This window comes from Mesitornis unicolor, unplaced genomic scaffold (genome assembly GCF_000695765.1).
Source record: "Mesitornis unicolor isolate BGI_N332 unplaced genomic scaffold, ASM69576v1 scaffold52611, whole genome shotgun sequence".
NCBI lineage: Eukaryota > Metazoa > Chordata > Aves > Mesitornithiformes > Mesitornithidae > Mesitornis > Mesitornis unicolor.
Genome location: NW_010165456.1, coordinates 1 through 25,069, shown reverse-complemented (window position 1 = coordinate 25,069; position 25,069 = coordinate 1). Strand labels below are relative to the sequence as shown.

At 38.3% G+C, this 25,069-nt stretch overlaps 1 protein-coding gene across 1 annotated transcript in view; it reads right to left on the bottom strand.

Moving 5' to 3' along the window:
- The window catches only part of LOC104548565 (chromosome unknown open reading frame, human C12orf40), a 12,306-nt gene extending 1,040 nt beyond the window's left edge, over nt 1-11,266 (bottom strand). Inside the window, 10 exon segments of the mRNA XM_010194617.1 lie at nt 177-259; nt 1,258-1,324; nt 1,890-1,950; nt 2,638-2,710; nt 2,951-3,486; nt 5,634-5,657; nt 6,037-6,137; nt 9,719-9,785; nt 10,288-10,420; nt 11,164-11,266. Coding sequence (XP_010192919.1) covers nt 177-259; nt 1,258-1,324; nt 1,890-1,950; nt 2,638-2,710; nt 2,951-3,486; nt 5,634-5,657; nt 6,037-6,137; nt 9,719-9,785; nt 10,288-10,420; nt 11,164-11,266 — 1,248 coding nt within the window.
- Nucleotides 11,267-25,069: the final 13,803 nt, after the last annotated feature.

The following is a 25,069-nucleotide window of genomic DNA, read 5'->3' as shown; positions in this document are numbered from 1 at the left end:
AAGCAAGAGCGTAGAAACTTGCTTAGCATCTTCCCACAGTCATGTTACTTTAATTCCACAAGGCCTGGTATTATCAAGAGCCCAGACCACATGTCTGTTAAACTACTTAGGAAAATTTAGCTGATCATTTTGCACTCAAATGAACCCCTGCAAACCCATAAAGGGGCAGTACTCACTGAGTCAGAACCAGGGCTGAAACAGCTCTTTGTCTGCCTTGGAGAGTAACTTGAAGACTGGTTACTGAGTGATAAGTCCACGTCTGAAAAACAAGATGTAAAGGAAGGAAAGGTTACTCACCAAAAATTCCCCAAAGTGTTAGCCAGGTCAATCTAGTTCTTGGCAATAGCCAGTTCTTCTCATCTCAGGACAACCCCTCTTAACAGAAAACGTGAGACAACTGCCCCAAAGCTTTAGCTGTTACTCAGCAGCGTCCACCAGCAGCAGTACTGTGCTACCCAAAAAGAGGAAGAAGTCTGCAGAGCAGGGGCAGGGAGTGAATGCAGCAAACTCCCTGCACACATTGGCTGCCATACAGGTTACATGTTTTTCTCCTGGAGGCCAATGCTCTGAAATGCAGCCAGCACAGCTGTCCCCTGCAGCTACTGAGGGAGCAAAAAGGACAAGAGATTTCCCTGCTGACTCCCCTCACTCTGTCCAAACGTGGAATGACAGCAAACCATTTAATGGAAGAGAATAAAGGTTAGTAAAGACTGGACCAGTAAAATGGCACACGTCAAACATGTAATGAAGATATTAATACAGAAAGCATGTCCAAGATCTTTTCCAATCAGCAGAGGTCTACAAAGAATAGAAAGAAAGAAGATTACTTGGCACTTTACTATATGGTGATGTTAGTAAACTCGAGTTGTGGTGTTCAGATTCATACTCTTGACCTCTCTTGTGGATATTTTTTTTTTCTTTTTTAGCAGTTACCTCTACTTTCATAGCTGGCTCTTCTGTTTAGGGGACAGCTTTAGAGGGAATGGGACAATAAGAACTATGTGTGTAATACTCACCAGAGAGAAGTTAACCTGAATTTACCTCTTCAAAGAAAAGCAAACACAGATAGTTCTTAGTTACCTGGTAATGCTAGTCTTCCTTATACAATGTTGTGTGAATCAAAAATACAAGCACTCATCAAATGTAACATCCTAAAAAGATCAAACCACTTCTCCCTGGCTTTAAAAGTAACTGTTTCAGTTTCACATGTAGAGAAAAGACTGATTTTTTAATTAATAATGTATAAATGGTACTAACCCTTCTCCATCTCATGAAGATTTGAACTCACTCCAAACTTGTGCTCTTTCTCTTGTGCTGTCGTGAACTTCAAAAAATTAATTAAGTGTTAATAGTGAAGGTTTAACTGGATCAGCACATCAGGTTAAAAGAGGAACATTCAGTTTCTGTATTACATAAAGGAGTCACTGCATTGTACTGCAAATTATTGAAAGAGGTTCAAAACCCCTGACCAATATTGTATGTACCTGGATGACTTCTACGGGCAAAATATCTTTAAAAATTCCTTGTAAGTATACTGGCATAAAGCTCCTTTATAATACTGAAGTGTCCTGCATATAGTGGCTGGGCACCACCTGCAGAATCTGATCCTGAGGGTTAATGGGTAACTTACACAATGTATTTCAGGACTCAGCTTAGGTGTGAATCAAACCATGTAGATTACGGGCCTGAAAGGGCTGTCTACCTGAACCACTTAACTAGAAGCTGTTCTTTCAGGTTCCTTACACAAGCCATGACAGAAAGAAGCTTCCACAGAAGTTAGTTCATTGAGGCTAAATTCAGTTTCTAACTATTGTGGACATTCCTTCTCCACCTCAAATGAATGGTGCGAACAGTAGGTTTGACAAAAACTACATTTCTTTAAAAATCACCTCTTCAAACCCAAAGAGCTGGTTCTGTCTCCAGGCTGATTCTTTCACAGACTCGGTGGCACTGAGGGATGCAAACACAGAGTTCTGTGGTAAGTGATTTCACCTCTTGTACTTTCATTTTCTTTCTGATGTAAAGTCATTACTAGTGACTTTTTTGTGTCCAATTTTTATTTTGTCTTCAGTAACCAGGAAATGCTTTCCACTACTGAGATCATTGAACTTATTTCTGAACCTGAGTTTTAGCATCAAGCATCTGTTTTTCACAAATTTCACTTCCATTGTAATGCAAAATGTAACATGAGAAATGACAGAAGATAGTGCTGCTTTGTAAAGCGGAAGGTGTTATGGATCAGAGCCTCTGATAAAACCATCTTTTGTAAAACACGCAGCCCTCACATATGGTAACTTTAGCCCAAGGAAGACACTAACTTCTGCTGTAGTCAGTGGAAGGAGACAGGGTCTCTTAGTGGGCAAGTCAGAGCAACAGCTTAACTTCGGGGACTCAGAACTGTCCCATGAAGCAGTCATTCTCTACACTTATTATAGGCAGACAAACAATGATACAAAGGGCTTACATGTGCATAAGTTTATTCACATTATTAATTACTATTTTCACTAAGAAAACGTGGGTCCTCAGTAATACTGTTTAGAATTTTGCCTTCATGTCCTCTTAGCAAGGTTTCTCCAATTCAGCAAGGTCTCTGCAGTCATCACTAGTTAATAGAATGATAATTTCTATGGCACTCACCTTTTTTTTCTTGGATAGTTCTGCACATTCTCCTTTAAGTTAATCTGCTGATCCTGGTGATAATCAAGTGTCTCTAAAATAAAAAACTAAACTTTGATATTTTTTTTTAATAGCATAAATGCAATTTGAAAATACATGCTTCTGTCAACTTTTAAAAATAATTTAAATAATTGGATTTTAAATTAAATTTCTGCATGCTGAAGATTCATGACATGTTTTCAGCCAGGAAAGACACATCTCTGTCTATAAAAACATATGCCTTTAAAATGAGAATAAAAACCAGAATATATGTCCTTAAAATATTGACACTCACCAATTTTTTCAAGGCTTGCAAGTTTTTCTTTGTTTCCGGAGGGTATGAAGTAGCGCTGTTGCTCATGACAGTCCTGCAGGTGGGTGTTACGAAGTGCACTGGTTGTCTTGTAGCTTGAACTTGGGGCACTGTTACTTTTAAGTAAAATCTGCTCTGGAGCTGTGAAAATGCCTTCAAGGTGTCGGTCTACAGAACTTTTGGCATTGATTGCAGGATAAGCCTCTCTAGTATCACAAGGATAATTTCTGTTGGTCGTTTTTTTTCTATCATCAGGATCCATGAAAAACATCACAGTACTGCTTTGGTTAACAAAAGGATTAAAATGCTTTGTGGAAGGATTATTATGGACTGGTTGGCTCTTATCTTCAAACAGTCCCAGAAAAGAGCAATCACTTCCATCCTGGGGAGCTTTCAGTTCTGCAGTTTCTTTCACAATACCAAACAATGGTTCTTTTATTTCTTCACTGTTTTCTGACTTGGTATTGGTCATTACCACTGGACTTTTCCTGGCAGAATTCATATAGTCTAGCCTGGGGCTGGGGGGGTGACATGGACAGGGGGTAGAAGAGTAGAAACAGTTTCATCAGCACAGAAGCAAAATACTAACTTCTAACACAACAAATTATGTTAACACAATGAAAAAAAAGCTCAAAGACTTTATTGCTCCTCACACTTGCTTTTATCTCAAATATAGATTATTTCAACTGAAAAAATGTCCTGTATTTTATTTCTGCTTTATAGTAAGGTTGATTTAAAAGGGGTTCTGTTTCATGATGCCTCCAAATATACCAGGACATGGAGCACATCCTTGAGCAGGGAACTGTGATTTATAAAACCAGCCACAGTATGTCACTGCTGCTCCACCAGCTGACCAAAGAGGGCCACTTTGGGGGAAAAAAAAAATTTAGAAAAAAAAAAAGAATAGGAAGACGACTGCAGTTCTCTCCTGTATTGAAAACCAATAAGAAGATCTGTGTACGGCTTAATTCCTGGTCTTTTAAGCAAGTGGCTTTCATCCATTTTTACTTGAGGTCAGTAATCCTAATTCAGCACAGAATTTTTCTATTCCACTGTCAGGAGGCCAGTCAGATGTTTTGTTTTGCCTATACTTCCCTACCCCACTTCTGACAGTAGTGGTTTGAAGACGCTATCATGCTGGCATCATTAGCATGAAAGCTATCGTGCTTTCACTTACTTGGCTCTTAATCTAACTTTTTTGCTGCTTTTTTCAAGGCTTGGTCTGCTTACTGACCTTTCAGAAAATCTGAGCAAAATATTGAGAGGCTCTGAAGCACAGAGACTTGGCAAAAGTGGCCATTCAAAAAATGTCCTTCTTTAAAGAATTTTGAGCAATGCTATCAATGGAACTTGGAAAACTGAAATGTAGCACCAAAAACTCTTATTGCAGAAAATGTTTTGATCAGCAAATACTTGGAACTGGATAAAGATCCTAGAGAACTTAAAGGAGAAAGCAATGTCCTCTACTTACAGAAACAGTTTTAAAAGGCTACATGCATTAGAGTTTGTTTCTGAAGCAAGTGGGATACATCTACATGAGGAAGGTAAAAACATTTTGTGAAGCAATTCAGAGGCTCCTTCTTCACTCCAGCTGAACATCTTGTAACGCTAAGTAAAAGTTAACAGTAGGTGAGGGAATAGCAAAGCAGTATTCAGAGTGAAAGATATCTGCTATTTTTATAAGACATTTAAAATTTTTAGTTAATATTTAATTATCTCAACGTGCCACAGCTCTCAGATATATGCACATTGATTTACACCATCAGTATGTTCCAAATATGATTGTATAAGTTTATACTCTGCTTTTCACACACACTGAAAGAAACTCCCTTCCCAGGAGAACTGTCAGTTCTTGGCGTGTAAGAATTTATGGCTGTAAGGGATGAAAACAAAACAAGAATGAGACAAAGAAATAAATCTGAAGAACAACTGGAAAGGAGATGTTAGTGAGCCATGAATAGATGGAGGACTAAGGGAGGTGCCATAAGCAGGCAAGTGCAGACCTGAGGGCCTGTGGAGAAATGAAAGGCAAGATGTAGGCAAGATAAGGTTACGTAGGGCTTTAATGTAAAGATATTCATTGGGAATTCACCAAGCAAGGTCAAAGTTATCCTCATTTTAGTTTTTGCTGGAGAAAGCCAGGAGAAGCCAGGAGAAGAAAGAAAGTTAAGAGGGCTAAGACTGGAAGCTGGAACCATCTATTTATCATGTGGTCAGTGAGCTTATCAGTCACTTGACTCCCCAGGCATACAGGCTGTAGGTACTTCTGGAACAGCTAAATAGCATCTGGCCTTTTTATGGCTCTGTCCAGCCAAAGCTTGAGACTGAGAGGAACTTTCATCCAGACAGCAGACTTACAGAATAAAAAAAGAAAGATTAGCCCTGTAAGTCCCTTACATCCAAGGCAAAACCCCCTGGAAAGAAACTAAAATAAAATGTTCAGTATAAATTAGTCTGGCCCTAAACCCTCTGTGATTAAAAATATTTTTAATCAGAAGATACAAAAAGAAATATATTCTAGATTTCTAGCCATTTTTAAAAAAGTGTATATTCTCATAAAAGTATTATTGAACCAATTCTAAAAGAAAAAAAAAACTATAGTAGGATTACACATGAAAGAGAAGGGGAAAAATGCTTTATTCCTGGAATCCCAAATGTAAACAACGTAGGTGAGGAAGTTGCTCAGTCACTACAACATCAACATTATCATAAAAACACTTGCAACAGTGACCAGAACTAATGAGACTTGGGATAGCTACCCTCCCTGTAGCCTCTTAGTAAATTCATGTTTCTCAGAGTGAATTCAGTAATACCACCACGTTTGTGACATTGCAAAAAATTGATCATGGTCCCAACTGCATACCTAAAATTCCCATTTTGCTGCCTTTAAGCAGATTTAAATAGCTTTGTATGTTCAGTCTTTCTATTTAATTTCCATTTCTATTTGAAAAGCACCAAATATCAGTGAAAAAGCAAGTAGCGATAAGTTTCAGATTACTTTATTATTTGTCTTACTTAAAATTGACTGTTATTTCTCTCTTTAATGTAAAATTACTGCCTACCTACGCAATGGTTTAAACAGCTCCTGCGGCACTGTATCAGATTTCCTGAAAATAAACTGGCTTGGAGGTTTTGTAATCCAAGGGTTTTGATCAGAATTATTTCCTAGCTGAGAAAACAGTAGAAGTTGTAAAACTTTGAATATATTTATTAGTTACAGTGGTTTAAACTTTAATAATATACATGTTTGCCCACTATTTTTACTTCTTTTTACCTTTACAGTAGAAGTCAAAACCTCCTTACAGCCCAAGTTCTGTATAACTCATACTTTTCCATATTTGTGTATCATTGTTAATATGCAAAATGTCCTCTGAGCACCCCATTGCCCCATAGCATGAACAAGCTTGATAGACTGTGACAAGCTGAAGTTCCACTGGAGACCACATAATCATAGTGAGCTGTTGCTGGAAGGGACCTCAAGAGGTATCTAGTCCAACCTGCTCAAAGCAGGCCAGCTCCAAGGTTAGGCCAGAATGGTCAGGGCTGTTCAGGACTGAGCTTCCACAGCGTGTTTGGATGGCCTCTTCTGGTGCTTAGCTACCTTTGTGACAATATTTTTGCCCTATACAAACAGAATTTCCATTTTTGAAACTTGTGACTTGTATTTCTTGCCATTTCACTGTGTACCTCCAGCTCTGCCCTGCCTGTAACTCTGTTTAGACTGTGGAAGACAGCATTTGTTTCACACCACACCCCTATAGCCTTCACTTTCCCAGGCTATGAAAATGCTCTTTGCTCACACTCTTCACATTCATCATGTGCTCCAATCCCCCAACAACTTTTGTGGAACTTCATTGGTCTTGCTACAGTTTGCTGATCTCTCTATTGTACTGGGCATCCCAAAACTGGATACAGTATTTCAGATCTGTTCTCACATACACTGCTCAGAGGGAAATAATCACTTCCTTTTGACTGCTGGTTATGATCTTTCTAATACAGCCCCCTATGTAGTTGGTCTTCGCTGCTACAAGGGTACACTGCCGACTCATGTACAACTTGTTGTCCCCCACCACCCTCAAGTCTTCCTGGACGCTTTCTGCTTGTCAAGATTGCTCTGAGTAGCAGCTGTGCTGCTGTAATGATCACTCTGCCAATTTGGTGTCATGCCCCAACCTGCTGAGGTGCTGAGGGTGCACTCTGTTCCATTGTCCAAATCTCTAATTAATAGGTACCAGACTTGGTATCAATCTCTGGAGTTCCCTGCCATTACTGATCTCTTGACAATTAGACTTTAGCCCACAGACAACTATTTTGAGCATGATGTTAACAGCCAGGTTTTTTTCCATCTTTTTGTCCACTCATTTGGTTCAAACCTCCCTGCTTTGGCTACTAGGATCCCATATCCCTTGTCAAAAGCCTTCCTAAAGTCAAGGTAAATATCTGCTGCTCTCCCTTATTTATAGAGCAAATAATTTCATCACAGAAGGCAATCAGGTTCATCAGGCACAGTATGGCCTCAGTAAGTCTGTGATGGCTGTTCCCAGTCACCTTGTTCTTCAGGTACCTTGGAATTGCCACTAGGAGGTCTGGTTCCATAATCCTTTCAGGGACAGAGGTGAGATGATACTTCCTCAGATCATGCTTATGTTTCTGCAGATGGGCACAACATTTGTGTATTTCGTGTCATTGAGAAGCTTTCCTGATCACCACCATCTTTCAAAGATGACTGACATCTGCTCTGCAGTGGTGTCATCCAACTCCCTCAATATACGTGGATGCACCCTGTCCAGTCCCATGTATTTCTTTGTATTCAGGTTACTAAGGTCTCCCTAACTTGTTCCATCACTACTGTTTTGTACCACTCTCCCCCAAACTCTCTACTGAGCTTGAAGATGTGCCAGAGAGCAGACTTTTTCAGAAAAGCCTGAAGCAAAGCAGGTCTCAAGTGCCTCATATTTCTCCATGTCCTCTGTCACTGGGTCAACTCTATTTAGCAGTGGACAGCATTTTCCTTGGTTTCCTTTTGCTGATGACATACCTATAGGAGTCCTCCTTGCTGCCCTTCTCATCCCTTGTGAGTTTCAGCTCTGACCACCCTAATGCCACCCCTCCAGGCTCAGGGGATGCTTCTGTACTCTTCCTGGGTGGCCCATCGAGGGAATGGGGCACGCTTCCTTTTTGCATTTTTGCTTAGTCAGGAGTTCCCTGATTCAGCCAAACTGGCCTCCAGGACCTACTCATTCTCGTGCACATTGAGGTGGACTGTCCTTGTGTTTTGAAAATGTCTTTCCTGGGCTCCTTTCTCCTTCAAGTCAGCTTCCTGTGGGTTTCTGCCCACCCGTTCCCCAAACAACCCATCATCTTCCCTTCTGAAGCCCTGAAGTATTCCTTCCTCACTTACCTCAAGAATTCTAAAATATCACTGGTGATACACGTAGAATTTTTTATTATTTTCAATAAATAATACATTTTCTAAAAACAAATCATATTTTGAGAATCTCCTTATATTTGCTATTACTTTTCTAAGGATGATTCTTTTAAGAACCCCAAAGTTAACAAAACCAAAAAATAGTGACATGCATTGGAACAAATAACTTTCAATCATTTTTTAAACTTAACTTGATTTAAACAGCAGACTTTTCTCTATCCTTTTAGGAGCATTGAGAATATTGTAACTATGTTACTTACTGAGACACTCACAAATTAGGTCATGGTGATCACCTAGGATCATATGATACCCAGTTATACTAATTGTACGTTTTAAAAAGCTGTATTTATAATTGTAATACATTTCAGCTTTCTTTAACCAACTTTACAAGCCAGAAACGAAAGAAAGCCAGTGGCATGTGACTCTTTCTGCAGGTATCAGTGATACTGAAAGCTCAGTGAATGAATGCTCAGGTTAAAAGTATTTCATAACAATAAAATAAATATATTCACATATATGGAACATTCATTGCCACCAGCCTACAAGAAATGTTGATAATTTGTAACTATCTTCACCATTACACTAATTCTACACTCCAAATGAATGAAAGTTAGTTTAAAATAATTCTGCAGAAATGACAAAATATTAATCAAACCTGGTTTTGCAGCTTGTCTTCACAGGTCTGTTCCCAAGTGTTGTCCCCTTGGTTTGTGTTGAAATTTTCTTCTGAAAATTGTGTACAGTTAGAAGACCAAAAACCAGAAGAGGACAATGGACAGGCACTAAAAGCTCTTGCTATGTTGTCTTCATGTTCCATACAAGAGTCAGCATACATTAATTCTGTTACTTCTGATAACTAGACAAAATATAACAGAGACATTTTATTTATCTAAAACTGTTTAGATGTAAGCATACAGTTCTAAGTAATAAAACCTTGCTATATCCTTTATATCTCTGCATGTATACCACATTCAAGAGAAAATTTTCATGTATTCCGATATGATTTTTTTATTAAAAAATAACATAACATGGGCTTAATAATCTCTGTACCTTCTGACTACCTAAGAGCACAGATATTCTTAAGTATTTTGAAAAATGCCTAAAACAAGGTGACCCTTTCAAGAAATACATGTAAGAAATATCAGGAACAAATACAAAATAGGACTGGGAAATAATACATCATATATGTATAGCCTTAAGGAGGAAGAATTCACATGTTTCAGTATCCGTGTGATTTGGTCACTCTGAAAAAACCACTTAAAAATACAGTCATTGCTGCACATCTTTAGCTTTACATCAGTGAGAACAATAAACTTCCTTACATTATGCTGGTATTTTACTTTCTCTGAGAGATGCTGCCTTCTGCTGTCCAATACTTGCTTTTGTAACCTTGTAAAATGAATAAAAAGAGCCTATGAAAGACAAGATTCAAGATCTATACGATTAAAAACATTCTGAGTATTAATTTCAAAATAATTTAAGAATAACTTTCCACATATCATAAAAAGGCCTAGTTCTTAAGCAGTTATTAGCAGCCAGTATGTGAGTCAGTCACTTTAGGATGTCTGAAGTTGGATGGGAAAACAGTGTAAGTGGAAAATGCGTTTGAATAGCCTCCTCTGTGAGATAAATTTAGTGTGTGTACCTGACATGAGTAAAGAAACATTGGGTTTTTTTAATATCTCTGCTTCATGTACCCTTTTAATTTAGAATACATTTATTTCTTCTCTCATAGGAAGAGTATCACTGGAATGCCAGGAGTGATTTTGAAACTTCTTCATCTTAGAATGGTATATTCATGTTTACTTAATATTCCAAATAGAAGACCATCATAAAATACCTTTTCCAGAATGTCATTATAGCTTAACTACTGCCTATTTTATACAAATACCTGTTCTGGATGTCATCTAAGTTTGATGCATGTTGTGTACGTTGTGGTGACGTGGGAAGCTGTATGTTGTGCCTCTGAACAGGTATTTTTACATTTTTGGTGATGTCAATGTGGACTGGCTTCCTCGTATTCTCTGCAATTAAAGTATTTGAAATGTCAGCACTGGGCTTGGATAAAGTTTTGAGCTTCCTGAATTTTCATGAGAGTACAAAATTTGATAGTTTAGTTTTCTTGATCCATTTAAAGCCATATTTTTTCCTTTGTTACTAGCAATGCAAGAGCTCTATTCTAAATGGCATTACAGTATGAAATTATTTAAGGTCAGCTGCAGTGTGTAGACAGGCTCTGTTGCTCTCCTCAGTCACCCTCTAATTTTCCTGAGCTTAGGACAACAAATTCTCCACAATTGGGTTTATGACTATGTCACAGAACAAAAGAGTTAGGACACAAGCTGGTGAGATTTTTTTTTGGGAGCTTAATGATGAATTTAAAGAATGATACTCTTGGTAGAGCTGACAGACTATTCCAAATGCCACTCCAAAGTTATGAAAAAGGAAGTGGAATACAAATGGTCCTATCCAATAGCAAAGGGAAAAAGAAACAGATGTAGGGTAAAACTAATGAGTGGAATGAGGAAGGTACACGAGTGTGCAAGGCTTTAAAGGTGAAGTAGACAGTAGCCAAGGTTATTTGATTCCTCTCCAGTCCTGACTTTTTATTAAATCATAATTTTTGTATACACTTACATTTTTTTTAATTTTAAAAATAAAACAACACTTACTTGAGCATTAAGTTATAAGTTGAAGAACAAGAACTAAAATAATAGCAGTAATATTTAACAGAACCAGTTGTCCTTAACTGTTACACTAAACTCACCCGTGTTGTCTTTTTTGCTTGATATCTGGTTCACAACATACAGATTGAGGAGATCTAAACTGATTGCTGAACTTCTAGGAGATGATATTCCCAGAAGCTTCATTCTTGATTTAAGTTTCTTCTTTTCAAAGAATTCCTAAATTTTTTAAAAGAGAGAATAAGTTTTTGAGAGAAGCTTCAACACGCTTCCAGTATATAGTTCTTTTGAAATCAGCATGTAAGACTTAGTAAACAATTCCTAATAATAAAAGTACATGAGTGAATCTCTCTGAATTCTCACACCCTGCCTACTGTTATTTAGTTTACTTTTATTGTCTTGAAAAAGACTACAGATACACTTTGGTCATATTCAAAACAAATCTTTGTTCACTTGATGCAAAAAATCCTTAAACACTCATGACTCAAACTATGTGTATGATCATTAAAATTATTTCTGTAGAATAAAAGTCATACCAAAATGCTGCAAGGAAAAATTCTTCACAAAATTTAAACTTGGGCTTTTTAGGCAGCTTACAAGCTAGTAGGCAAATAAATGAGCAAGATTTAGTCACACGTCCATCTACAAACACACAAAGAGTTTATTGTTCTCCAAATTTGTCTTTCTTGACATACAAAATAGTTTTGTGACCAGAAAAAAAGAGAGAAAAAGTAAAGAAAAAATCTTTAAGACTGGGACTTCAGAAAGACTTTTTGTTGCAAGGAACAACAAGAGACATAACTGACACTTCCAATATATGAAGCAGATAATTCTGGAAAATTTAGGAAACAAAAATTTCCATTTCATAGGAGACTACTAATAGTTATCTTAAAATCATTAACATCAAGCATAGCAGGTGAATAAATCAAAACAAGAAGATTTCTCTATTTTAACCACCAGAAGGATATTGAAAACTGAAGGCTGTGCCAAAACACAAAACAGCATTGGCCTTTCTTCTGAAATGTAATGCCTCTCGTGATTGCAGGTCACATGTAACTAATACACCCAATATGTAAGTTGGTAACTATTTTCCAGTATAATTTATTATATTACTATCTTTAGCTTTCTAGGATGTTATCATCTGTGGAAAATACCTGTTCTTCAGTTAAGAAAAAATAAGGAAAATTCAGCCTGTGTACAAATCAACACTTCAAAATTCATATTGCTTTGGAGTCTACACCCCCAAAATGTATCCATGTCCTTTCAATGTCTCAGATATTTTCTTCTCAGCACCTCTAAATTACTAAATTACTGTTAATTCTGTAATAGCAATTACAAAATCACCACTGTTTAGTAATTTAGTAATTTAATACTAAATTACAAAACACAATCCTGTCTTGGATTCTTTCCTGTTCTCTCTATATTCAACTGAAGCAAATTACATAGTTGTAATGTAAATTATGTGGCTTAGACCAATAAATGGGTGAAAGAACAGGTATTTAGAGACCTCACAGGCCTCCAGGAAACTGGGAAAGCAGTGGAGGTAATAAACTGCTGGGTCCTCTCACATTCACTTAGGTAAATGTTTTCATTTCAGGGATTATCTCCACACTGTCCGCCTGTTTTAGCTCCTCCTGTATGTGCCAGGGTAACAGCTTCAGTGGTGGAGCTTCCCTATACTGTCCACTTTTTCCCAGCTGCTGAGGAGGAAACTGATTTATCTATGGCTATAACTATCTTCTCTTACTGTTTTCTTTCACCTTCCTGTTTGAAATGTCTTCTGCTATGCCAGGGATAAATTTCATTCTATTGTTTCACTTTCAGATTCAAAATACAAATAAGCTGCTCTGCTTTTGCAAATGCCAGAATAAAATACTTCAACGAGCCTAACATTCTTTTATGTAGCCCAGGAAAATAGCTGTGTGTATGTGTTAGGTTAGCTGACCACGTGGTTTTCACTTCAAGAAATCCCATGTGTCAGCACATACCAACAAATATAGTAATAGAAGTAATTCAGTAAAACTTAAATTGGGCACATTCATTCATACATTCATGCCTTCTCCTACTCTCTCCTCTTCATGCTGGAATTAAGTGTGGTAAACCTAGAACAAGATTTCTGCCCTAAAAGTTACATGCAGTCAGACAAACACATTACAAGTCTTACACTACAGTTTTAAGTCTCACTCCAGTATAAAATACAAGATGGCTAGAACTGTTTACCTTTTGCTTTCTCCTTTCCTGCTTTAACATGATTCTGCTCCTGAAAGATACAAATAATTACTTTTTAAATTGTAAGATTTTAATCTTGAGCCATGGACTGAATTTCTCATCAATGGTATTGAGAATTTAGGACACAAATATGTTATGTTACGTTACGTTACGTTACGTTACGTTACGTTACGTTATGTTATAATGGATTAAACCTTCAGGTAGTAAGGTCAATGTATCTCTGCTGAAGCCACTTTGATCCTGATTTACTCAGGTAAGGATAGGACCACATTCTATCTTAGGCCTACCAAATACATTGAACATTCAGAAGGAAGAGCTTTTAGACATTTGACCTGTAATGCAACATTTCATCAATTCTTCATTTCTTAAAAAATTGTAAGAAATCTTTGTCAACATACTAATTTCTCCTAATTTTCTTTGTCATGCTGCAACATAGTTACAAAACCATATGAGCAAAGAAAACAAAGGAGCACAGTACAAGTTTCAACCTTTTGGGACTTTACAGAATATTTTGTTTTGTAAAAAAGGCAAGAAAAATAAGATTGTCACTACAATCTTCTATTGAGCTTCTGTTGCTTGTGCAATATAGGACACATTTATACCTTAAACTACGTATCTTGCTTGTTAAACATTGTCTTAAATGAATTGCTTACAGGACATGGTGCATAAACTTGGAGCTCTGAGTCACTACTCTAAGCAGAGTATGGCTGCAATTCTTGGGTCAGTAAGATTAGAACCTTTTTGAGAGAGTTAGAAATATGGAGTATCCCCTTGGAATTACTTTTTTTTTCTTTACTGTGCTTAAAGCTAGAACACACTTTCAAGACATATGCACATAACATTTACCCTTGCAGTGAGTAGAAGCCCCAGTAATAGTTTTTCTGACACCTGAAAAGCAAATCCCAGACTCACCCAAGGAATCCGACAAATAACAGCAGCAGAAAGCAGCAGGGTGCTTTGCTATTTGCTGAGTGCAATATTCCTGTATGCTGTTTTTTCTTACAGACAGAATAGTATGATAGATGGGCATTTAGGACAAAGTTGGGGTTGTGGGTTTTTTTGTTTGGTTGATTTGTTTTGTTTTGGTTGTTTTTGTTGTTTTTTTTTTCAAACTGAAGCTCTCCCTTCACCCTGCTTCACATAGGCAGCTTTCAGAAACCTCATTTTGCTGGGAAGACTTACAGATGGGTAAGGCGTTATTTTAGATTGATTCTGCATAGAGTTAAAGCTGTGTTTAGTAAAGCTGCTTTCAAATGGCCGACAAAATCTCTAGGGTTTAAAGTTCTAGTAGACAGGCAGATGGCACAGCACCTAAAGAAACTGAATATTGTCTTTGTTTCTAACATTGTAACTCAGCTGGTGGTTATTTTACTATTTCAGTGAATCTCAATAACTATACATCTTTTCTCCCAAATGGTTTTTTTCACTGCCATTTGTGAAGGTGTGAGGAAAGGCCCAGGTGGGAGGGCCTCACCCAGCCCTAATCTGTGGAGAGAAATGAGTCCTGAATATCACCCACTTTGCCTGGCATGGGAGAGCACTTGCAACTCCTCACACAGAGGGGACACCAGGCCTGAAACACACCATGTGACCCTGCCATTCTGTGAGGGGACACTTAGAGCTGTTACACACACCATGGCCCCACCATTCTGTGAGGGGACACCAGGGCTGTTACACACATCATGGCCTGTTGGTCTGAGGGGAAACCAGGGCTATCACACACAACATAGGTATGCCTGGTCTCTGAGGGGACACTGGCTCAGCATGGAGCTGTTTCTGGCAGCCTTTGAAGGGTTTCACTCACCTGCTGCCGCCAACCCAGTTCATTTTCTGCCGCTGAGGAGGGCAGGCTGCTGTGTGTGGTGCTGGGAGTGGAGAGGGGAGGCAATGGCCACCACAGAGATGGTTTCCCGCCTCCTGACAGGGCTGCAGTACCCTCCTGCAGGGCCGCCTCCTCTCTGGGAGCACTAGGGCAGCTGCTCTCCATGCCCTAAGGCTGCCTGGTGCTGGCAGGGAAGAAGTAGAGAGTGGCACAGGGACAGACAGCGAAAGGAGTACAGTGCAGAAAGCCAAGTGGCACAGGCTGATGGGGAGGTAGTGATGCCCTGGTTGCTGCCATCCTTTCTCTACCACTGGCACTTCCATACAGACTGCTGCCAGAAGCCATTGCACTTTTGCAAGGGAATCACATTCACACTTATTGGAGTAGGTTACACAGCTGTTGATGTTTTGTCTTTCAGGCTCAGCTCATGGTGTCATTGCTACAATTGCCATAATTTCTACGGTGAAAGAGAAGCATCTTCCTCTCCATCCTGCTCTTCCTCCGGTATTTTAGGGGCAACGGGAGAACCAACAAGCATTTTCTACAAGTAGGTGTTCTCCTTCGAACTGTCTGATAAGCTTTTGTGTGTAAACAGCGACAAACCCCTGAGGAGGGATGCAGAGCTGGTACTCCAGGGACATTTCTGCAGCAAAGCAGCTCCCCTTGCTCCCTTCCCAGTGACTCACTGCCATCATTGCAGCAAGTGAAAGCACCCGTTTAGTGAACAAACATTAAAATTGTATATAAATATTTTCGCGCAGCATTTCCTTACTGAGTTACCTTTAGCCTAACATTTTTTAGGGTACTAATGCTTGATTGCCATTAGTACAACAAAGCAGAAAGTGCTCAGAGCAGATATTAGGAGCCTAATATTAAAAATTAGCCAAGAATTTTTTCTTTCTAATACTTTTAATTTTGCTAGGGTGTTTCTAGAATCCACACCTAAAAGATTATAAAAGTTAAAAGATATGCTTCTCTGAAATATCATTAATTAAACTGAATAAACTTATTGGACAGAATGTTTTATTGTTGTAATAGTCACCGTATTTCTGATTAGTATGAATAATTGCTTCTTGTAACAATACTAGATGAAACACTTAATAGTAAAATATATCTGTATTTTAAGTGTGGGTGCCTCTACAGCTAATATGACAGATGACAGATTGAAAGATTATTTAACTCATTTAATCACTTGAAATATTCCTTTGTAATTTGTTTGCATTTCCATCTAGTAAATGTTTTACTTGTTAATACTATGTCTAAAAGGAAGTTTCAGGCATGACATAATCCAATCCCTTTTACTTTTGTGTTTCTAACATAGTATTGATATTTTCTGTACCATCCTTAGTCTTACTCTTGCCTGGCATTATCTGGATTTAAAGGAAAAGACTGCACTTTTAAATTTAATCTAGTAGACAGCAGCAGCTCATAGAATCCAGAAAAAAATGACGTGGCAGTTTCAATCTATTTTTTTTCAATATAAGAAAACTTCACCTCCTCAAATTATTAAATTATTAAATAAAGCTAAAATATCTTTCAAATGGTTATAACATAATCAGTTCTTTCTTCACTGAAGGCCAAGTAAACAGTGAAATAAGACCTGAGATGCACATGACTCTAGATTTCCATTGTCTAAATATCGCACCTTGACTGTCAACACTTTCAAATAATAGATTTGAATTTTTGAGTGTTGCCATACTTTCAAAGAATTGCATTATTATGACATTATTAATTTTTAGGTCATGAGAATGAGTTTCATGGAGCTTAGTTGCTTCTATGGAAACTGGATTAAATATAGAACATGGAGACTTCCTCTGTGCACCAGAAACTGAAGTTTCTGAAGAAGAAAAGAGCGCTGAAGATTTCCTCTTTTTTTGTAACTTTTTAACAGCCACTCTTCAGAATAACTACATCTCATGTTCCTTTGTTAAGAAAGTATTATACAGGATCTTCCTTAGAACAGCTTTGCAACTCTTGCTAAAATAACTGTGGCAGCTGTAGTCCTTCAGCACTCAAGTTTTCCCCTCCAACATGCTGCTTCATCATCAGACCAGCTCTATACATCAGGATGTAGCAAAGCAGTCCAAAGCAGTGTACTATCTATCTGACATAAGACTGCATTTCTCCATGAAGGCTGGTGTTGAGACTTTGATCGTGCAATCCTTGGCACCCAGCTTTGAGTAAGCACTCACAGAACTACACAATTGAATAAAAGAGAGGGGAGTCTTCTGATGGGTGACTCAGAGCACCTAAGTTAGGCTACTACTCTACATCCCAACACCCAGAAAGGAAGGAAGCAGCTAAGTTAGATAACTGAAGCTGCATGAAGTGAAAGTGTGTGTGCCGTTGTCTGCAGCATTATTGTACCCTGAAGATGTGAGTACCCTTTTTTCCCCTAAGCAGGACAGTCTCTTCCCTTAGTGAACTGATACTGCTTATGTAAAACCTTGTGCTCACTGGAGACAATGAGAGAGCAAAAGAGAAAAGAGAGAAAAGACTGCTTCCAAATAATTTCTTAGAACTAACTGCAAATGGTTCTTGTGTTTCTTAATTAATCTTCCATTGTAACATTACTTCCCAGCAAGTGTCCTCTTCTAATGCTCATTATAACAAAAGAAGGGATTACTAAACAGATGAATGTGTAGTAAAAAAAACCAACCCTAGGGATTCTCACAGTTGGGTTTAAATACTTCACAACATTACTGATTTGTGTGTGTGTGTGTGTGTGTTAATTTTAACATATTTTAACTTTAATTTTTGCTCAAAATTTTTGATCTTGATATTTAGCATTAGGTAACTAAATCCATCCATAGATAACTATATAAAAGATGCAGAATAACTTAATTGCTTTTGAATCCTTTGTCCAGGGTGGGAATTTATGGTACTTTGAAATACCAGGATGCGTTTATTTAGGTGCCTAAATATTGACCTAATTATCTAATGCTAGGAATGCATGGTTGAAAAAACACACAAAACAACGAGTATGTTCCAACTGAAAGCTTTCATTTGGCAAACCCAATGCTTAAACATTGTTTACACAGTTGTATGGTCTTCTCCCAGACAATGCTCTGTTCCTCTCCTTAAGAAACCAGCTTATGAAGAAAAAAAGTAATACTGTCCTTAGGGTGTTTTATACTAACCTGGTTGGTGGTTTTGCCCTAAAAGAGTTCTTTTTAAAAGATTTCTGTGATATTGCCAAGTCATGATAGAGGAGGAGGTTTAAGACAGAAGACAAATCTTGTTTTAGAAACAAAGTTTCCACTTTAAAAAAATAGTTCCTCTAGAAAGATGAACTCCATTTCAACTAATTTCATTAAAAGCCCTTGCCCCATTCACCTTTAAGGGGCAGAAGCCTTTTTAAAACTTACTTTAAAGGCATTAGTTCAAAGAATTCTAGAAATTGCAGAAAGCCCAAGGTTCTTTATATTTTACCACAAAACACTAATCTTCAGCCAAACACCTTGAAAAACCCACAGTGGGCTTCCTTATGTTCATGTATGAGGTCTCAGCTTTAGAGATTAGATTAGAAAAATGACAGTAAATTAGTATATGAGGTGTATAGCATTCATTTGGTATTTGGGAGATATAAAGGGAGTGCAACACCCATTGGAAGAATATGTGATGAGAAGGAAAATCAACCCCAGTTTAAATACTTATATACCGAAATCAATGACTTGCCATGCCAACAATAGAAGATCTTTTTTGGCCCTGCTATATTGCAAATAGTGCAATGAGTGACCACTTCTTCTGGTTGTTTCTCCTGACATATGCTTCTTGCTGAGCTGGATTCATTACATTGTGTTTGAAGGAATTAGGACTGAGCATAAATGGAAAGGGATAGTGCCATTAGTCCAAAGACAAGACAGTAGAGAGCCTAGATAGTTTCCAAACATAGCAAATCAGTCACCTCAGAGAGAAGCACATAGATTATGTGCTACATGTGGGCTGAAATTCAAAGCTCAATTGGGAAGAACATGGGATTGGGTCTACATGTCAGACCACCAGCTAGGACACTACCACTGACAACACTATATTGACAGGTTGCTATATGAAGCAGAGGCTATATTCTTAGATGATATTATCTAATGGAATTATTTTTCAAAGAATGAGCCCTCAAGATGAATCCCAGTCCTGGTGGAGAACAATGAACAAGATCTGGTTCAGAATCTCACGCTGGAATCTCCACTTTATAAAAACAATATTTCTACAAAGAGCAACAAAGACCAGAGAATCCTCTGTAGTTGTGCTGAACTCCAGTAAGGGAACAATGTGAAGCTTGTTACAAAGTAATTAGAAGAGGGAGCTAAAAGAATTAAATCCTTATATGTGGTTAGGAGACAGCTGGAGGATAACAGGCTTGAAGCAAAGAGCCAGTCTGAACCACAGCAAAACCCTATAGTGTTTTCAAAGGAAGGTAACAGAAAGGAACATGAAGTTTGATAAACATAAAAATGAAATTACATAAGCCAAAAAGAATATGAGAAACAACTAGACAGAGGAACCAAACTTCTAAATCATCCTTCTTAACATCAACCAGGAGCAAAAGCCTGCTAGAGTTTATAGGGACAGTTAATGACCAAGGTCCAACGTGAGTGCTCATAGGAGACATGGATATGACAGAAAAGTCAGGTTTTTTGCATCAGTATTCATTGATGAGGAAACTGGGGAGAACTTTATGCACGAAACCTTTCCGGGGAACTCAGCAGATGATCTGTCCAAACTGGAAATAACAATAGAAAGAGTCAAAATTATTTTATCAAAACAGAATGAACACAAGCACTGAGACTAAACGGTATTCACTGAAGAGTTCTCTAATGTGGCAGTGTGTAACAAGCCACTTAAAACTTCCTTAGTTTTGGAGACTAGATGACAGCAAATGTGACACAATAAAAAAAAAAAGAGAAAATCTGCAATCAAGACAGCCTACTTCTGTATCGCAAAAACCAACAGGAGCTATAATATAGGCCAGCATGTGAAGAGCCAGCACAGCTTATACAGATAGAAGTGCTGCCTCAGAAGCATGTAGAAAGTAGTGACTACTGTAGTCTTGATGGATTTAACTAAGTCTGTTGACAACATCTTTTTTTAAGGAAACTAAGAAGCCATGAAATAAAAGAGAAGCCACTGGCTAAAATACAGGAGGAGGCACAGTGAATATTTAGTTCTTGCATCTGTGCATTCAAGGGATGGGGATGAGGGGAATATGGGACAAAGTGTGACAAAGTCATGAATGGTATGGAAAAGTTGGAGAGCGAGAATTCTGTTGTTGAATGCCTCTTCCAAAAGAGATGTAGGTGGCCATACAGTGGAGCTTGTGGCAGCCAGGGTCAAGGCAAGCAGAAAGGAGTGATTCTTTCATGTACAGGATGGTAGATCCAATGACTTGTTTGCCTAAAGGTGTTCTTTAAGAATTTACATGAAGAGAGACTGGATATGCACTCATAAGAGTGGAATATTTCATAGGCAAAACTCTCAGTCTCACGAAATTCTCACAGCTGAAAATGGCCAGAGGTTGGGAGAGTATGAAGCTACAGCAGGGGAGGTAGCATCGTATGTAACTGCAATTCTTTTTCTTCCTTGGGTATCTGCTTAGAGCTATTGTTAGAAACAGAATACTATGCTACATGGAGCACTGTATCAGTTGCTTATTCTTAATATTTAGAAGTCTCCCAAATAAGAGTTAATTAATAAATTGCGGTAGATGATCTTTTTGTTGTCATACCCACCAGCTGCAACCTCTCAAATAAATTCTTGAGGCATGACAAAAGGATGGGAGCAGATCTCCTGTTTGGGGTGCATGAGTAGGACAGATTATTTTTGTGCATTTATTCCTGCCTGCATTTTTGCAGAGCAGAGCATTGGCTTTGCTGCAGGCTGTGCCAATACAATCATTGCTAATTGATACCAGCTACATGATTTTACCACTTATACCTGTTCTATTGCGCTTGGCATGTAGCTTGTTCTAAGTGTTTACAATGCACTTGAGCAAAGGATTAATAAAGAAATGTTAGCATTTTCTTCAGATGATCTAAGAAGAGAAATCCTTACAGATTTAAAGAAAAAACCTGAAAAACAAAACATATTTGAGTCTTCTGAAGGCATAAAATAGACACATGCTTCCCATAACTGTATTTTTCTGGAATTGCTGGCTTCAGCTAAGTTTTCTATATGAAATACATAAATTTAGCAGGAAAAATGTCTTAAAAATCTAGATATGAAAGTTTTTAAGTATTAAAGCCTAACTATTAAAAGTGAAATTCTTCATCTGCGAACATTTGTCAGCAGTTCACTGTGGCTGGAGCAGCTGACACTGACCTTCTCTATCCTTGGCCTTTCCCCTCACCCTCTCTCTGTAAAGGGAAAACAACTTGTTTACACTTCTTTCTAGAGCTGTATTCTGTCTACAATCACACTGTTCTTTGAAGTTACAACTGTTTGTGATCGGTCTGCTATTGATTGTACCGTCAGACAGACTACTCGAATCCCCTACGGATAAATTCTCGTAACCTACAAGACATGCAGAATTTAAATTTAGAGAAGACAGAATAAGAGGAAGAGGACTACTGATGCACGAATGCCCCCCATTTACACCGCCTCTGTGGTGTCTACACTCTGGAGTCAAACAGGAGAGCAGGACCTTCCCATTCCCCCTTTCCTCTGCCCTCTTGCCTTAACACCTCTCCTCCTGCTCTGGGCACCACGCAGCCTAATGATGACCAAAACAGTTGGAACCAACTGCTTGGTAGAACCAGGTCAGTCTCACCACAGTGATACTTCCTCAACAAGCTTCCAAATCCACCAGCTTAAAATTGAAGCTTTTTCCTTGGCTTAGATCTGCAGATGCTAAATGAATTAGTGTCTGGCTGTTCTACTGAGGTGTGTGATTACAACCAATAGCTTCTCTAAACCAGGCTGAATCAGCAGACAGTATCTGCTGCTATGAATTTGAACTCAAAGGTCAGATACCTTATCACTCTTTTCTGATTAAAAGGTCTAATTTATCATTGGTTTGCCTTGATGTTGCAAACTAATTCTGTACTTATGAAAGTGATTACATTAAAGTCAATAGAAACTTTGGAAATACTCCAGAGTGAGGTATTTACTTGAATAAGGGCTTGTAGGGTCATCCTCTGCTGAATTTGGCTCAAATCAAGGCCTAGTATTCCCTCACCAGTATATACAGCTCAAAATGTAAAAAAAAAACGGAGAAATTCCTAGTTCACCATATTACAGTATATTATATTTTAGAAATTACTTCAGTATTAGGATGTACAACGGGCACTGTGTGGATTCATATTTTATGTATTTTACATATACTTCATCCACATATAAACAGTTACGTACTTTATGCATGACATACATGTATTGAAATGTTAAATAGCCCAGATAGTGATACAAAAGGCATAGTTTATATGCATTTTTCAGTAGCTTTGTTTTTTATTTTGTACATTTTTATGGCACAGTGGATAACTCTGTAAGCAGTAAGGAAATTCTAGTTTTCTGCAAAGATTGATGCTACAGCCTTTGGACTCGTGGTAGGTGCATATAAGGCATCAGGTAAGCAGCCTCTTGCTTCAAAAACTGCAGATTTTTTCAAACATTAAAAAAAGGAGTTTTTAAAATGACCTTTGAGTAAGGCTGACTGATGTCTTTTACATAACTTGCATTTCCAATTCCACTATCTCTCTTGCAGGCACAAAGCTGTGCAAGGACGAAATACTGGGGTGGGAGCCAGTAGGTATAACACAGAAGAGAAAAAAGAGGCATCAGTGTTGCCATGATTACACTCGAGTTCCTACATGTTCAAACATTCATGGAGTTTAGTCAGCCTGATATTCCCTTTTTCCACGTCTGCCTTCTGGTTGTAACCAAGCACAAATCATTTCTATAGACACTGATTCTGTTACTTCTGTTCCACTGGAATATTAACTTAAAATAGTGAAAAATTACCAAAGAATACTAAAGAGTTATAAGAATAGGATAAGCTCCTCTTTTCCCTCAGTTCTTGGCTCCTACATTCAGAAAATGCACTCAAGTTATTCTAATGTGTTTGATGAAATCTAACCATGTGACTTGAAAACAATCACTTGGCACTAAAAAAAAAAAGTATCTGGTTCTCCTTAAGAGAGGATAAACCCCAGAATATTCTGGTTCTAATATCAACACCCCCAAGAGCTTCAGTTCCTAGTACTTACTCGATTGCACTTATCTTCAAATGTTTATTCAGATAAAGTCAGTAGATACTGTCTCACCAACGGAGCACTGAACACTATACCAACATTACTGCAGCATTTGGTAATAATTTTTACAGTGATACTGAGAAATTTTATTAGACTAAATGTGGTAAAATTGCTTTCTTCACCACTACAAAAAAAAAAAATCTACCACCTAAGGCCATGTTCCATAAAGAGGAGTTTGTGCGTGGATTACAGAGCAGGACTGTGGCAGAGGAAAGCTCTTGAGGCAGCAAGAACAGAAGAAAGGGTGTATTTAAACAACAGCTTTCTCCATACTTTCAAAGGATGAAAATACACTGGTTTTATTGACTAAAACACTGCACGGTCAGATTTGGGACCTTCAGTGTTCCCACAGATCTGACTGTGGGGTGTACGTCTGTACTTACCACCAAGTCACCAAAAGCTTCAGTCTTCCAGGATCTTGTGAAGGGAAAGGTCAGCCCATAGGGAGAACAGAAAGAGATCCGTGAACTTTCCCCTTGGTGAGAAAATGCTGGAGTAATGAAATATTGCAAATAACTGTGGTTTGGCGACATCTGAGTATGCTGTAATACACGCAAGCCAGAATGGGAAGAATCCAACTAAAGATCATGATTAAACAATAACAAACCCTAAGCAAAGCAACTTCTTAGCCAATGTATCTTGTCAGTGTGCTGAAAAACCTATTTTATTGACAAAATCATCTGCAGTGAAAGGCAGCCTACTCAGTAACCGAAAGTGAATTGTACTGCTCTAGCACAGATTTTGACATTTTCCTAACATTATTCTGTTTATTAAAAAAAACCAACAAAACCAGGACCTCTATTCAGATCACTATCCTGTCCCTCCTGGCATAAAGTCTGATAAACTCTAAGATTACCTCACACCTCTACAAAACTTTCCAGCAGCCCATTGTGGACGTGATTTGTGTAACCTCCTAGGAAGAAGTGAGAAACAGATCTCACTTGGTCTTGTCTTGCTGGTCTTGGCTTACTGGGCTTTTTAGAAGGCACCTGGATGTCTTGGTAAGTGGTGCCTGATTTTTAAAAGCAAAGCCATCTCTCTCTCAAATCAAATATATTATTCCTTCATTCTGAAGCTTGTGTTGCTACCTAAACATCACTGCTGCACTCTGTCCAAAGAGGGCTGTTTTATAACAGTAATGTGACTTGATTTAACTCTGCGTATACCAAGCTACAGTGAGGTAGGTGGCCTCACTTTCCATTTCTAGGGGAAGGCTAGACACCTCAGCACTCCTGTAAATGTCTAATAGCGCATTTTTTCAAATCTGCTTTCACACACATATCCTAAGCTAATGCTTTATCATATACCAGCTGATGCTGGTACCTTATTACTTCATTTTCAAAGTGTGAAAGGAACAAAACAATTTTTTAAGTACTCTATTCCTCCCCCTGTAATTTCAAATACAGTTGCTTTTCCAAACAAGTGAGTAAGTAGGAATAAGAAATTAGGGAGACAGGAAAATAAAGCAGCAACACAACTGCCTTTACTGTTAATTCCTTTGTGCGAATTTAGCCTGGTTTTGCTGCAGGGACCGGCGAATGTCGGTTGTTTTTGTCTAATAACGCCGCAGCAGCACAATACCCGTTTCCTTTAGACGAAAGGACAGGAAATAAATTACGCGTTATGTTGAAGGCGCTGCCCGCAGCCTCCCGGCCGCATTTCCGAGCCCAGGCCGCCCTCGGTCACCGGCGCCGGCTG